General features: G+C 38.8%; 1 protein-coding gene across 1 annotated transcript in view; it reads right to left on the minus strand.

The window, feature by feature from the left end:
- Positions 1–15,038, minus strand: part of CRYBG3 (crystallin beta-gamma domain containing 3) — a 103,405-nt gene that overhangs the window by 33,529 nt on the left and 54,838 nt on the right. The window contains exons 11-15 of the mRNA XM_031445150.2: positions 12,997–13,130; positions 9,934–10,060; positions 2,589–2,731; positions 2,355–2,481; positions 1,423–1,455 (exon numbers count right to left, since the gene is read on the minus strand). Of these exons, the coding sequence (XP_031301010.2) occupies positions 1,423–1,455; positions 2,355–2,481; positions 2,589–2,731; positions 9,934–10,060; positions 12,997–13,130 (564 nt within the window). The remainder of the gene's footprint in view (positions 1–1,422; positions 1,456–2,354; positions 2,482–2,588; positions 2,732–9,933; positions 10,061–12,996; positions 13,131–15,038) is intronic.

The following is a 15,038-nucleotide window of genomic DNA, read 5'->3' on the forward strand; positions in this document are numbered from 1 at the left end:
GACCTTCATCTCCCACGGCAATGGCGGAGCCCAAATCAGAAGAATGAAACAGGGCCGATGTCACTGGGCATTTGCTGCTGCTTCCTTTCTCTTCAAGTTGGACTGGAAATACTAGAAAGAAAGCGCTCTGAGCAATCTGCCCCAAACAGGGAAGTTCGCAAAAAAGGACAGGGATGGGGGCGGGGAACAGAGCTCAAAAGAATGTGACTTTCTATTTGCACTTGAAACTCAGAAAATGTGCAGTTTGGAATTACCCCTGTTCATTTCTTTTCTAATTCATGTTATGTTGATGCAAGTGGGGGGAAAAAAAGTGCTTTGAAAAGCCCACAGTTGGAGTTTTCTAAGATTCAAAATAAATATCTGGCAGGAAATGTCTTCAGAACAGCAACTGAGTTATATTCAGCGAGGAAATGTTCCCAAGAGGCCTGAGCTAATCAGAAAATAATAAAACCTGAAAGCACTGTGAATGGAAACATGGTTAAACTAAACTGGTTTAAAATATATAAACACTGACCTGAACATGAAAAACATACACATTCAGAGAAAAAGATTCAGCATTACGTAAAACTAGCAAATGTCAAATATTTAAAATTAATCACCAAGTTAGGCTTTTTGAAGACATTTTTCTGAATTTGTTACTTAAAATGAGACAGAAGGAAGAAGCACTGTCTCTCATCCCCTCTTTCTCCTATGTTCCTATCACTATTCATAACACGATATGTCTTTCTTTGATATAAAATCTTGGTATTAGATACTGAAAAAATGCCTATTTTGCTATTTCTAGCTGTATAAAATGACACTTAAATTCTAAACCTCATTTTTTTAATTAATAAATGGGACAAATCCTGACCTCACAGAGTTATTAGAAGCACTAAATAAGCACAATTTCTAGCCTTCAATGGATAGTAAATAAACATTAAGCTCCAGGGTATTGCCCAACCCTTCAAACCATTAACACACTACAAATAAAGAAGTAGGGTTGCAGTTTTATCAGTGCTTTTCAGAAATACGTGACTTGGGTTACTAGAAATACATCCACACAACAAGCATGCCATTCCTCCACGCTAAGTCTGCGCCTCCACAGACAGCAGAACATCCTGTGCTGAGTTAGAGGGGGACACTCGAGAGAAGACGGGCAACAGGAAAGAGAGAGTGACAGAGGATCCAGAGGAGCCCAAAGTGGTCAGAGCTGAAGCTCTCTTAGGAGAAAACAAAAGGACTGTGACAAATCCAGGCCAGGGAGACCAGTACCAAAGACGGCAGGCCCTCCTGTGCTTCCGGGCTCCTAGTACCACATAAACCGCCCTGCCACACAGACACACAAACGTCATCTGGGAGAAGGAGACAGGCTTGAGAGAGAGGGCATCAGTGCTTCTAGTAAGCGATTTAACAATTTTAAGTTCAGAATATTTTTAAACATACCAAATGTGGAGGCTCATTTATCCCAAGCGGTTCCTGAAACATATATTAAAACATTTAAAAAATTACAATCATATAATCTTAGTTGTCATTTTGAAAGTAATGAAAACATCCTTTCAAAAGTGAAAAAAAAAATAAATGGTCTGAGCAATTTACTAGATTCCTTGAACTGGTTAGATTTGGGATTGTCAAATAACATACTGAATTATCTTACAATAATTTTAGTGTTTATTACTAATTTACTTTGAGTACTATTATAGTTAGAAGTAAACATGCCCCAAGGTCCATCAGAAAGACAGAGTCTGATCTTCCCACCATTCCCTTCCCACCACTATCCCGTGGGCACCCTTACTGTCCTGCAGTGCTTGTTAACATCCTCACTGGCCACACTCTCATAACTTCAGGACTTTGCATGATTCCCTTTTTGTGGGACCGCCTTTTCTGCCCCACTTCCCCACCTGTAAAAATTGCTTTTATCCCCTAAGACATCACTCAGTGCATCCTCTTCTGAGGCGCAGCATGGTCCCCAACTCCCCAGGCTCTCTGTTCCCCCATCCCCTGCTCCCCCAGCACAGCCCACACACTCAGTTTCTCATGACTCACAATATAAGTAACTACGCACAGGTCTAGAGGCTGAGACCCAACAGGGCGGTGTTAATCATCTTTTGTCTCGTGATCAGTCCTGTCTGACCTATCAGAGGCACTAAATGAATGCCGCTGAATGAAGGAGCTGATCAAATGACAGCCCCTAATCATCGAGGCACTAATACCAACTACTAGCTCTCTGTGAGTCTATAACGTTCATATGCTGTTTCATTTTCTCTATAGATACACACAACATAATCGAACAGCTCCCCTTTGGAAAAGCCTGCCCACACGTTCAGCTGCACGCCCGCACACGTCACTGGCGCTGGCTATGTTCGCATTTGACTCACCAGCTGGACAGGTCGTATTGACATGACTGTATTATTTGATCCTCCCCAGTCAAAAAAGCACTTGTATTTTCCTTTCTCTAAAATGTACTGTTCTCCACAGAAGAACTTCTGCTGGTAGGCAACCCATCTAGCAGGGACAAAAGGAAAAAGAACAGAGGTGACATAGAATCGAGCAGCCAGTACTTTTAAAACCCAAAGAATCTCTCCAGGTTCTCAGGATAGGAGACAACTTACACGCCACTTTTAACGTGAATGGATCTTGTTTCACTGCCAAAGCCAATTTCTTCTAAGTCAGAAACTTCCTGATTCGTAATGTCAATAAACTTCCCACTCTCTAGATCAGATTCAAACAGTGTGATAGAAGATTCTATGAAATTCTAAAAAGAGGAAAGAAAGTTCAGGAGAATATATGCATTTTGCTTTACAGACTGCTGTGTCAGCACTTTTCACATACTTGTGGGATAATTTTCACACAAATAACTCCAGCAAGAATTTTAAACGGCACTGAAAATAGTTTTAATAGTCACTACTCTTAAATAGTTTAAAGAAAAAAAAAGTCTAAATTGAATCAGGAAAACATAACATTTTTATAAAACAGTTAGTAAATTGCTGGGACTTACAGACTATCATATGAAACACTAACTGTAAAGGAAACTGAAGTCTCACTTGTGCCCAAAGAGCAAAAGCCACATGAAACAAAAAGTAAATATACAATGTACTGCGGGTACCATGGGAGAGCATTTTATGAGCTTAAATGTAACAGAAAAAAAAAAACTTGCTTGACAAAAATTGTTTATTAAAAATTAAGGACAACATATTTATATAGTCAGAAAACACACATAAGACAAAAATAACAGAAAAATTCTAAGACCCAACTTGATAATCAGCAAGACACAGATAATTCACAAAAAAAGATTAACATTAAAAAAAAGTCTAATTTCACTAGTAAAAATATAGAAATTCAAATTAAAACAGATATAATTTCACTTTTTAATTTAAGAGAGATCTAAAACCCAGTTTTATCATGGAACGTTGCTAGTAGAAGTAAAAATTTTACAGCTATTTTAGAAAATAATTTAGAAATATATTTAGAAGACTGAAATTATTTATATTCTTTGAGCCTGAAATTCCTTTTTTCTTAAGAAAAGTTTCCTAAAACTAAATGATGGGCAATTTATACGCAAAGATGCATTATTTATCGTAGTGACATGCTGTCAACGGTGTAAGTGTCCAAAAGATTTATAAACATAACAACTTTATGCATCTACCACTTGATGAAATAAATACAATTAAGAAGAGTTGTTAACAAGCTAACAGCTAAAAACCCATCCTATACTTAACACTGGTCAGGAGTTTTACACGCATTATTTCCAAAAGAGCCACCACATGTGATTTTATTGCTATCGTTCCCATTTTACAGCGAACAAAATTGAGTAATTTGTCTGATACAACACAGATGAGTGGCAGAGACTGCATCTAAATCTATTTGCCTAGTCTGAACTGTTAATCACTGTCAGATATAAATGGAAGGATGAAGGAGTGGGACAAAATCTCAAACTTATAAACTTGGTAAGACTACAAGCTCTCAAAAAAACCCCAACTTTTCATAAAGAAATAGACTAGAAGGAAAAAAAAAGACCACGAGTGGTTATCTTTGGGTCCAGGGAAGTTGGACAATTTTACTCTACTTTTTTTTCAAAATATTGTAATATGTATATTTTTAATTGGAAAATATAGAATACATTAAAAAAAAAAAGAAACGATTCCATTCATTCCACTACTACTTCACTGTTTATAAATCAAGTCTTAGACCTATGAAGAAATGTTATCAGCTTCTGTACATCTCAAACACTATCAAATTTCTCATGATTATTATATAAACATACTCTTAAGATTTCTAGGATAAACATACATTTTATATGAACAAGCAAAACAGTGTCCAATAAAAACAAAGCATCAATGAGGAGAGAAAGAAAATACATTTTAAAAAAAGGTCTCTTGCACTCACTACTTACTTGTCAACTTTCAAGGACTGAAAAACTGCTGACACAGCTGGGTTAAATTTTATTTGAGACTTTAGAATAAAAGATAAATGCTTTTCACCTGAAATTTTTATTACAAAATTATTCCTAACCCATATCTGTGTTTTCAATTCCTCCCTGAGATTAAACCTTTGGAACCGGAGAACACCTGTCACGTTCATTACTTTCACATGGTTCTTAAAAATAAAAGGGGGGGGGCTGGGTGGCTTTATGTTCATCACTCTCACCATCCTTCCTTATATCTCTATCTCAATACAACTACAGATACAGATCTGCCATTTTCTAGATATAAATCTGGAATGCACATATATTAAACCAAGGCTTTAATAGCCTGTAAGAGATTTGCCTCAAGGTCCCGGGGACAAGCCTCCCAAATTAAATTTTACAGCCAGATGCCACATCAACAAACCGGGCTACACTGACAACATAAACTTCCGTCACTTGAGGAACATGAAAATGCCTCTGTTTCTTGCAACCTGAAAGTGCGTAACCAGCTCCAGGTGGCTGTGAGGGTACACTGTGGTGATGACAACCCAAGGGGCTCCTTCTGGGTCCTGGTCAGGAACTGGTTTCAGTAGCCACAGAGTCAGACGCCAACCGCAATGGATGGGGCTTGAGCCACACTCACAAATGGACCTCTCTGGCCCCCCTCTGGCGACTGCAGTGCTCCATGCCTGCTTTTACTTCCTCGGCCCCTACTGCTGTGCTCTACTCCCTGTTAGGGTTGTAGGAATGAGGGAGCAGGGACAAGCTGACATATACCATGGGTCACTGTGTCATGCTGGAGTAAAATGGGACAAGGGTAGAAAACGATAAATACAGACAGGTGCACATGGGCTGTAGCTGAGCCCTTTCATTGAGAAATCACTTGTGTCATGATGTGACGTACTTTACTTGAGCAATGCTCTGCACAAATCCCACTGTGTGGGCTGTGGGAGAGTGGCAGCAGCCAGGAGGGTGAGCTGGGCAGCGGGCTGGAGGCACAGGCCATTTGGCAATGATACAGCCAGGAGCTGAGCAGAGAAGGTGGGGTCCACTGTCACAGGACCCAGTGCCAAGGACAAGTGCTGGCAGCATATGAGTTCACAAATAAATTCACACACATGCTTGAGTTTGTGTCCTTCCTACCCTGACGACCATTCCCAGACACATGGCCAAGGGCCACAGGAGTCTCCTAAGTGATGCCTTTCTCTTTTTCTATCTTCCGCTTTTGTTTATTTGTGGCTTTTCTTGTCTTGTAGCTTCTGCCTTCCATCTTTTTCTAAGTATCTTTCTGAGCCAGTCTCCTGATTTTTGACACTCTGTGTTTTTCAGTCAAACTGAGCATATATTTAGTATCTGATGTAGTTGACTAGTTGCCATCAATATGGTATCCTTGCTGGGCAGAGCTCTAACTCTAAGCCAAACCCAGTCACCTGGGGCTAACTCTCCAAGGGTCACATGTACAAAGTATGGCATGAAATGTGCAAGAAAACACAAAAACCAAAACTCCTAACTGGCTTGTTCATGAGGTGACCATCACAGGCACTCTCAGAGTCATGCCCAGGGTAAGTAACCCCTGTTCAGTTACTGGGTTACCATCAGTCCAACTATAAGCACAATTAAATAACTTTGAAAATCACACAGATTTAAGTGGAGCTCTGTTGCTCCAGAAGAATGAATAATGAAGGAACTTCCAATCTACATTCCATTTGAAATTTTTACAGTACTTAAATCCAATGAAAAAATCTCGACAGTCTAATACAGCCTCATGTACTGTCCTCCCCACTGTTAGAGAAAACTAATGAGCCGTTGCTTCAGGACCAAAAATCAGTCTGCAGGATCAGTAATTTGATTGTTTTTAAATTCCATAAAATCCCTCAGCTCATCGGGCCCTGGCACTCTTTCACACAAACCCCCGGGGTGGGCAACGTAACAGGAGACACCAGTGGAGATCTGCTGAATCCATTAATTGAGGAGACACAGTGATGTCTGCTGCATACCACCTGGCCTCAGAGATCTGCAAAAAGGCCCCAAGTCTGAAAATCATAACAAAAGCAAATCCAAAAGTTCAGATACTATAAAACTGAGGAAAAACAAGCATACCAAGAAAGTTTTATCGAGGAAGCCAAGGAATAAAAATTCCTACTTTCATCCCTGGAGTCTAAATACTGCTGTATTCCTTCTGGTCCTTTTCTTTTTACAAAATAATAAACTGCAAGTCAATGGATCTGCCTGACTCATTTGGAATTAGAAACACATTTCTGGTTGTCCCCTCCAAAGCACTCCGTGACACATATCACATTTTCCCTATGGAACATGTCCAAGATCTGACCTTAGTAGATCCAGAGTGTTCCCCATACTCAAGCCAGGACGTTAGCAGATTGCATTGTGTTGCACAATTTTTCTATCTGTCCTCTTGCTCATTTTATATTATTTCAACTTCGATTTTAAATGCAGCGCCTCATTCTTTCCCAAGTTAGAGACCTCTGAGAGTCTACCTGGGGAATAGATGTCTCACAGCGCTCTACCTGCTAACTTATGCAGGCTGTGACACCCCACAAGCTTCAAATCCTATGTCTAGTAATACTGTACCACATGCCTAGTTTTCAAAAAGGGAAGATCTTTTGTTTTATCTTATCACAAAAAAATTAATAAATATAAAGACGGCAGGAGGAAACTCTGGGAGGAGATGGATATTTCTATGGCCTTGAGGTGGTGATGGTTTCACACATGTATACTTATCCCCAGACGCATCAGGTATATACATTAAGTACACACTGTTACATACAGGATTTCATGTCAATCATACCTCAATACAGCGGTTTTAAAAGAGAGAGAACTCCTCTCCAATTATGTGTTATGTCTGGAGAGTATAAAATATTTCATCTGAAACACTTTAGTGAACATAAAATTATAAACAGCATGAAAATTACGTTAATAATTATTCATTATATATGTGCATTAGTCCCCAAAGTGACTATATATTTATAGCTACAAATGAAATGCTAGTAAGCCTTTGGTCGAATGAGATTCTAGTTTTCCACTGTTGAGGTGCTGTTTTTAGTCTAATCATTCTACAACAGAGGAAAATGGGTAATACACCTTGGGCTCTAGAATAAGACAGACTTGCCCACAAATCACAGCTCTACACTCAGGCACAGGACCTAACCTCTTATATCCTTAGTTTCTGCATCTGTAAGATGGGACTCATGAGAGTCTCATATCTCATCGCTTTTGTGAGGATTAAGTGCGAGGTATACATGTAAAGGCACAAATAAGTACCTGAAAATGTTAGGGTTACGACAACTAGGATCACGATAGCATCTTCACAAGCTAAACTCATCTTCCAATTTTAAAAAAAAATCTGAAGAAAACAGATTTTCTTTGAAAGAAATGTTTACTTACTTAAATTAAAACTATAAATCATTTTTGTAAATACCCAACAGTTCTGTGAGCAACAGTAATTAACATGCCAATTTTTCCAGTGTACTTTATCTTTGACTATTTATAGCATATCTATATCAAATATCTCCTAATTATTCAGCTATACAGTTTTTTTTTTTTTCTTTCCACATTTTCTAGTGTTGGAAGATTTCAACTAGTGCCTTGGGGTTTCGGTTTCTATTTTTGCTTGTCTTAGCCACAGTCATCTTTGGAAGATAACATCACATCCATTGCTGAACATTTTTAGGAGCAACACTTCCAGTCAAGTTTTTTTTTTTAAAAAAAAAAAAAGAGGGGAAATTTTTTTAAATTGAAGATGCTTTGAATCATGACCCATAGCTTCCTCAAGGCATGTGGTCACAATGACCTAAAAGAAAAAAAGATGAAGGCTCTATCTTGTCTTGCTTGCCTTTTAGTGGTCAAGTGAGGAGTGGCGGTGCAGAGAAAACCCACAGCCCTTGTACATTACAACTGTGAACCAAACACCTCAAAAGCTAGCTGTCCATTGCTGGAGCAAACGCAGTGCCCAGTCATCAGTGGACTGTCCTACATTTATTTTAGGTAGAAATGGTTTGCAACTCACTTTCTTAGTAACAAGGATCACTCACTCATGCATGCATGCATGCGCGCGCACACACACAAACACAAAATGCTCCCTTGTTCCCTGTGCTTCTTCCATTCTGGTTCCTCCCGCCCGACCAGCTGAAGGGTAACAACAGTGCTGCTAGTGGCCCTGACAGACAGAAACACCTAAGGGGCCAAAACGCACAACTTTTGCGCTCATCCAAAGTCCATGCAGCCCCATTATCAATTCCTTCAAAGAGGGCTTTGGAGGCCATGCCAGAGAGTTTAGAGTTTACATTGGTAAAGATTATTTTGGAAAGACATTGCAGTGCTAATTCCTGAATTATAAGAAAGCATGCCTCTCTGAACACATTAAAGAAGTCTCCAGAGCTGGTCAGAAAAATGAACAACGTCTGATGAAGCCCTGACATCCTGCAGGACTCTCTACCATCAATCTCCTCTTCTCTGTGCCTTTATCAGCTTCCACCTGGAGGCTTGTAACGTTCTAGACCTCTTGCCTCCAGGCTGCCTCTTACACTGCGTGCCTTTTCTTGACACACTCACCAAAAAGATCTTCCCAAACTGCTAATCTAATCATGCTAACTAGGCCCAAAATTCATCAGTGGTTTACGGTCAGGCCAAGAAAAAAAAGTATGAACTCAACATGGCAGGTAAGGCCCTTCACTATTAGGTTCTGGATTCATCTTCCTAAAGTTCTGCCTAATACCGTGACTTAACGGCATTTCCAAAACTCACCAGTTTCACTTACACGAGGGTTTCTCAACGTCAGCACTAGTAACACATTAGGCCGAAGATTCTTTGTTGTGGGGGCTGTTGGGGGAATTGCAGGTGTTGAGCAGCATCCCTGGCCTCCCCCTACTAGACGCCAGTAGCACGCTGCAGCCCTCGCCCCAAGTCAGATCGATCCAGAACGTCTCCAGACACTGCCAAATGCCCCCTAAGGGGTAAAAAGTCACCCCCAGCTGAGAACCACTGGCTCACAACCTTGCCTTTTTGAATGTTAATCTCTTGCTAAAACACCTACCTTTCCTCTTCACTCTGTCCCAAAATCTCTCCACCTGGCTAACTCTTAAACTTGAAATTTCAGCTCAGCTGTCATCCTTTCCTCTACTTCCTGTGGAAGTACTTGACCTTTCTCTGGGTATCCTGAGCACTTTGTGCTTAATCCAATCATAGTCAAAAAACAGTATCAAACATTTACATAGCTGCTGCCTTCCCTACCGGATTGCCTACTCTGAGAATGCAGGGACTGAGTCTCTGGCCACCCTGTCTCCAGCACCTGACATAATACACCTAACAAAGCAGATGCTCAAAAATGACTATGGAATCAAAGGATGAAAAGTAAATGTAAGTATTCCATAATAACCATGGCAGTTAAGAAGAGCAGGCAAGTCACATAAGCCGTTCAGTTTAATGTTCTCAGATATTAGAAACATTTCATAACCGTATGTTCTATCAGAGGTCATGTCCAGTTTTCATGGAAAGATAAAACAGATAGAAAATTAAGAATAAGGAAGCCAACTCACAGCTTGTAAGTACCGGAAAGACAAGATGGAACCACTTAACGCCCCACAGGCATTACTGTCTTCAAAATCTCCTTCTTCAAGCAAGAACTGCTGGCCTTTAAAATGTTCTTTTTCATAGGCAACCCAACTAGAAATACAGAAGACAACCAACTGAGTTATTAATAGAACTGCAGTCAAGAAAGCAAGAGAGAAAATCATGATAAAGCAGCTAGTTGCACATCGCTGTATATTAAAAAGCAACACATTTATTTTGCTACCATTTACAAAGGCAAACAAATAGTGTATGCTTCATGGATCAATATCTTTTATAGTTTGGAGGCTTTTCCCAACAAAAGGTTAACTATTGTAGAATTGCAATAGAGTAATGCTCATTGTTTGTGGCAGGACCTGGTGTCATATCTCAGCGTGGTCAGGGAATAGTGTGCCAAGCAAAAAATAATGGAAGGTACAGCCAATGAGAAAAGTTACAAACTCACACTGAGATTCAAAGATAATCAGGTTTTTTTCCCTCTGATTAAGCCCTGCTGGAATCACAGAATGATTACTATATTAAACATTTATTTAGGGTTTAAATCAAAGGAACCAGGCTTTGGATCTGAAACACATTACAGGTGGGGTTAGCAACGGGGAATTGGGAAATACGACTGGGATGGTGTTAGCCCTGGTGGCCTAAATTTATACAAAGACTTCTGTAAATATTTACGGGTAGGAAATGTTGCTCCCACCGCTTTATCAGCGGTGATAATGGAAACAGGAAGCACTGTGGGAGAGGCTTTCCAGGGACACCGGTTTCTTGACTTCTAACCTAAAACTATCAGTGCAGAACACTGATAAACAGCATTAGTCATTAAGCTCCTCCAGGAGACTTACCTTTATATGGAGTAATCCACAATAGCTAACGCAATGTGGGCAAAGGTGGTTCATAACACGCTGACCTGCTTACATGTGCCTTCAGCTGGTGCTGTGTGGTTAGAGTGGGGCCCCCTCCAATAGGGCAGATTCTAAGGATGACTATTTTGGGCTCCTGGGTTCTGAATTATGGAGCTTGACAAAATGAAGCTGAGTAGGGCTGACGACTATTGTTTTGGGAAGATATAAAAAAAATTCCAAAGAACTGTTTCCACAGGGTACAAAATAACAGTAGCTGCTCAGTAACCATGAAAACCTCCTCAATTTCTGTGTGTAGGTGTGCATATGGCAGGGAAAGGAATGAGGGTCCACATGAGTTAGAATAAAAATTTTATATATCTTAGTATATTTGAAATGTGTAAAGAAACTAACCATTTTTAATCTTAAACTATTACGTGAAGATAAATTTCACGAGAGACCTTTCAAATTCTAAGTTTTCTTTTATATAAATGTGGTTATTCAATACACCTGAATGGGAAAAAATAATAAAAGGTATAGGAGACCTAACATTAAAGGACAAATTAGTGAATTATTACATACTGACAGTTCAAAAATCTTCTGCCCAGCTTTTCTCAATAGATTAAGTTTTCATTAAGATTCAATTTCTGTATCCATTTGGAATACTTAAAAATAGATGTTACCTAAGAAAAATTAAGAAACATCAACCTCACCTTCCTCAGATTCCTCCAGAGAGGACAGAGAGGAAGAGTTCCTACTACACACAGAAGTTAGAAGTGAAAAATAGTAAAATAGTAAAAAAAAAAAAAAAAAAAAAAAAGAAAATGAAGTCAGCTATTCATCTTTAAATGGGGACACGAGTTTTTCTCCTGCAATTGTCATGTAAAAGTGAGAGCATGTGTGCTGTTTTATAAGCCATAATACTTCCTTAAGATTTTCATAAGAGAATTGCAAATACACAGAAAATAACAATGCAAATCACAAACTAGCTAATGATAAAACCATTCAAATCTCAAAGGGGAGAAAAGGAGAAAACATTCTATAGCAGGATTAGCAAGAAGCATGTGTGTCCACAGATCAGAGAGGAATGCAACGTACAATATAATAAAAATTTGTTTATCCAAAACATTTGTTTTTCAAGCCCCTAATAAATTTTCAAAATTTCAAAAATAAGTAATTAAATGATTACTAATATGTCAGACCAATTATGGACATGACCAATATATCCAAAGCATCACATCATCTCCTTTATTTCCATTTTGGCTAGTGTGACCACTGCTTGATTTATTGTCAGAATTGCAAAGGCTAAGCCTCTAAATGTAGACCCTTAAGTGATCTTAAGCAAGTCATTTAACTTCTGTGAATAAAATATTTCAGTAGCATCTTTTGCTAGGATAGCATGAAAAAGTTACACAATGTTACCACAAATAAAGAGATATCGATGCTTAAATTAAAATGAACCAATATTCCAAATAATCCAACGTATCAACAGAGAGATTAATAGAAGGTGTCTGAAGGGATTCTAACACTAAGTTGACAATGGCAAATAAGCAATGAGGACAGCTTCTTCTCTATGGTTTTACCTGCCAGGATGTAAATACAAAAGCACATCCCAGTCCAGTCATAGCTTTTCTGGGGTTCTTGCCCCTGTAACTGCGGATTGAGACTGGGATAGCAGCAATGATGGTTACACTCGGGTTTGCATTTAGAGGTTCCTAGAGAGCTTCCTTAAAACCAGTGCAAGGCCAGAGGGTAACCAGTGTCAGGAATCCCTGACTTTGGAAACACACAACCCAGGATACTTCTTCAATGAGGGAGGACTCACTGCCAAGATCCTCAGCATGGAAAGTCAACTAAGACAGAACAGAGAACAAAAACTGGGGAATCTCATTCACATGCATAATCTGTAACAAGATGATTTTATCTTGCAATTCTTATGTTCTATATTGTGTTTAGAAACACTAAGTATTTAAGTTTTAGAAACTTGTTTTCTTCATTTAATCTATCTCAAAACCTCTAATGCCAACAAGAGTTCACAGAAAGCTGTCGGTAAGTAATACTGTTTATTTCCCACATTACAGAAGGGAATATATATTTTTAGATTAAGGCAGGTTGTTTTTGCTCTGCTTAGCACATTTTTTGTGCTGTTCTTCAAAAATAGACAACTGAATCACTTATCGAAAGTATAACACTCACACTCCACCGATGACACGGATTGATCCAATTCCATGAAAATCCACATCATTTTTTAAAAAATTAGGTACAGAATCTATATGCTCACTAAATTCTTTGGCCTGTCCACGGAAGTGAGGTTTCTCATAAATAATAACCTGAAACATATGAGAGGAAATTACTTAGCATGTTTATATTTTAGAATAGATGCATACTGATTTATTTAAGTGACACTAAGGGCTACAACATGAATTAAGGACCACTGTCCATTATCTTCATTAATATATACTTAAAATACAGCACATTGGCTGATATTCACAAGGAATATGTGAGTCTTTATCATCATAAAGGTAAAATATCTCAATAATATGCTTCAATATACTCAAGTATGATTACATTGTTCTGGTTACCCAAATATGAGGACAATTTCATAAACTGTCTTATAACTGGTAATAACTTACAATTCTTGAGTTATCTTTCTAAGTTTATCTCTGTTTAGAATTTGATACAGACCGGCCTTATATTTCTTGAATTTTCTCTGTAAGAAATAAAAACTTGGTGGGGAGGGTAGAGCTCAGTGGTAGAGTGAGTGCTTAGCATGCTGAGGCGCTGGGTTCAATCCCTCGTACTTCCATTAAAAATAAAAATAATAAAGTAAGTAAGTAAAACTACACACCTACCCCTAAAACAATTTTTTTAATTAAAAATAAATTTAAAAAAAGAGATAAAAACTCTGAGCTTTCAGGGAATAATGATAAATTATCTACTGATTTGAGAAAACATACTGTTTATTATAACACTGCTTGTATATCGTTACTAATTACTGAGAAGAATTAGACATGCAAATCACTGAATTTAAATACAAAACTTTCTAAAAGTTAGAAATGATTGAAAAAATTTTGGTATTTTTATTGGCTATTTGATTCAAATGGGGAAGGAGGGAAGATAGTAGGAAACAGTTCTAACATTTCATTTGCTTCAAATTTGGATTGGTACAAGTATTTCCCTTCTCCCATTTTGATGTCCTTTCCTTCCCAAGCGCAAGTTGCCCTTAGCACAGGGAAGTGACAACAGCACTAATCTCTCCACACTCTGTCACCTGGTCCTATTTATGGCTAACGGCGTAATTTGTGTGCAACTGGCAAATAAGACCTCAAGCTTAGACACACTGAACCAGCAAGTTATCGCTTCTTTATTAAAAAAAAAACAAACTGAGAATATAATAGACACTGAAAAAAATATTTAGTACCACTCTGTTTTCTACATATTAAATTTTCACAGAGTGCTGTACTGGAAATGATGAAGCATTATTTGGGTTTAACATATGCCACATATGCTGAACACATTCAAATTAAGTTGGAAGCAATAATTCTTTGGTGAGTAAGTCATAAGCCAACATCTAACAACTTGGAATTCGTGACTGTCTACAATAGTCATTCCATTCATTCACTTCTACAACCTGTCAGACTGCAGCGGTGCAAGGGAGACTCAGCCTGTTGCAGCTGGAGTCCTCATTCAGCAGACAAGGAGACCAAGAGGAGAGTCATCAGGGAGTGTCACGCCTAGTTCTGCATCTATTAGGTCACTGGTCCGAAACTTTGGCTGCATGTTAGAGTCACCTGGGGAGCTTTGAAACATTTTGACCACACTCAGACCAAAGCAGTATCTCCCAAGTGGAACCCAGGCATAAGTATTTTTTTCAAAACTCACATATGTATGATTCCAACATATAGCCAAGGTATATTAGGTACACTCAGACACTAAGGTTTTAAAAACTCCACCTATGTGATTGAGAGAATGGTAGTCAATTCCACAAAGCAGGAAGCCCAGAAATGGGGAGACTGGAGGAGCTGTGCCTTATTTTGGAGGGAAGGACGATGGATGACTCCCTGTCTCCCTACAGGCCTCTGGAAAGTGCTGTAACCTAGTTAAACCGAGGCCAGTTGGCATCTTTGATCACTACACTGGTTTTCTTCCTCTTTTTTACAGACATTTTGCAATTCCATTTCCTTTCCCAAAATGTGCTTAATCCCGGCACCACTCTCACCCCAGTATTCATTGCCTCT

The sequence above is a fragment of the Camelus dromedarius genome, chromosome 2 (assembly GCF_036321535.1).
Source record: "Camelus dromedarius isolate mCamDro1 chromosome 2, mCamDro1.pat, whole genome shotgun sequence".
NCBI classification, from domain to species: Eukaryota; Metazoa; Chordata; class Mammalia; order Artiodactyla; family Camelidae; genus Camelus; species Camelus dromedarius.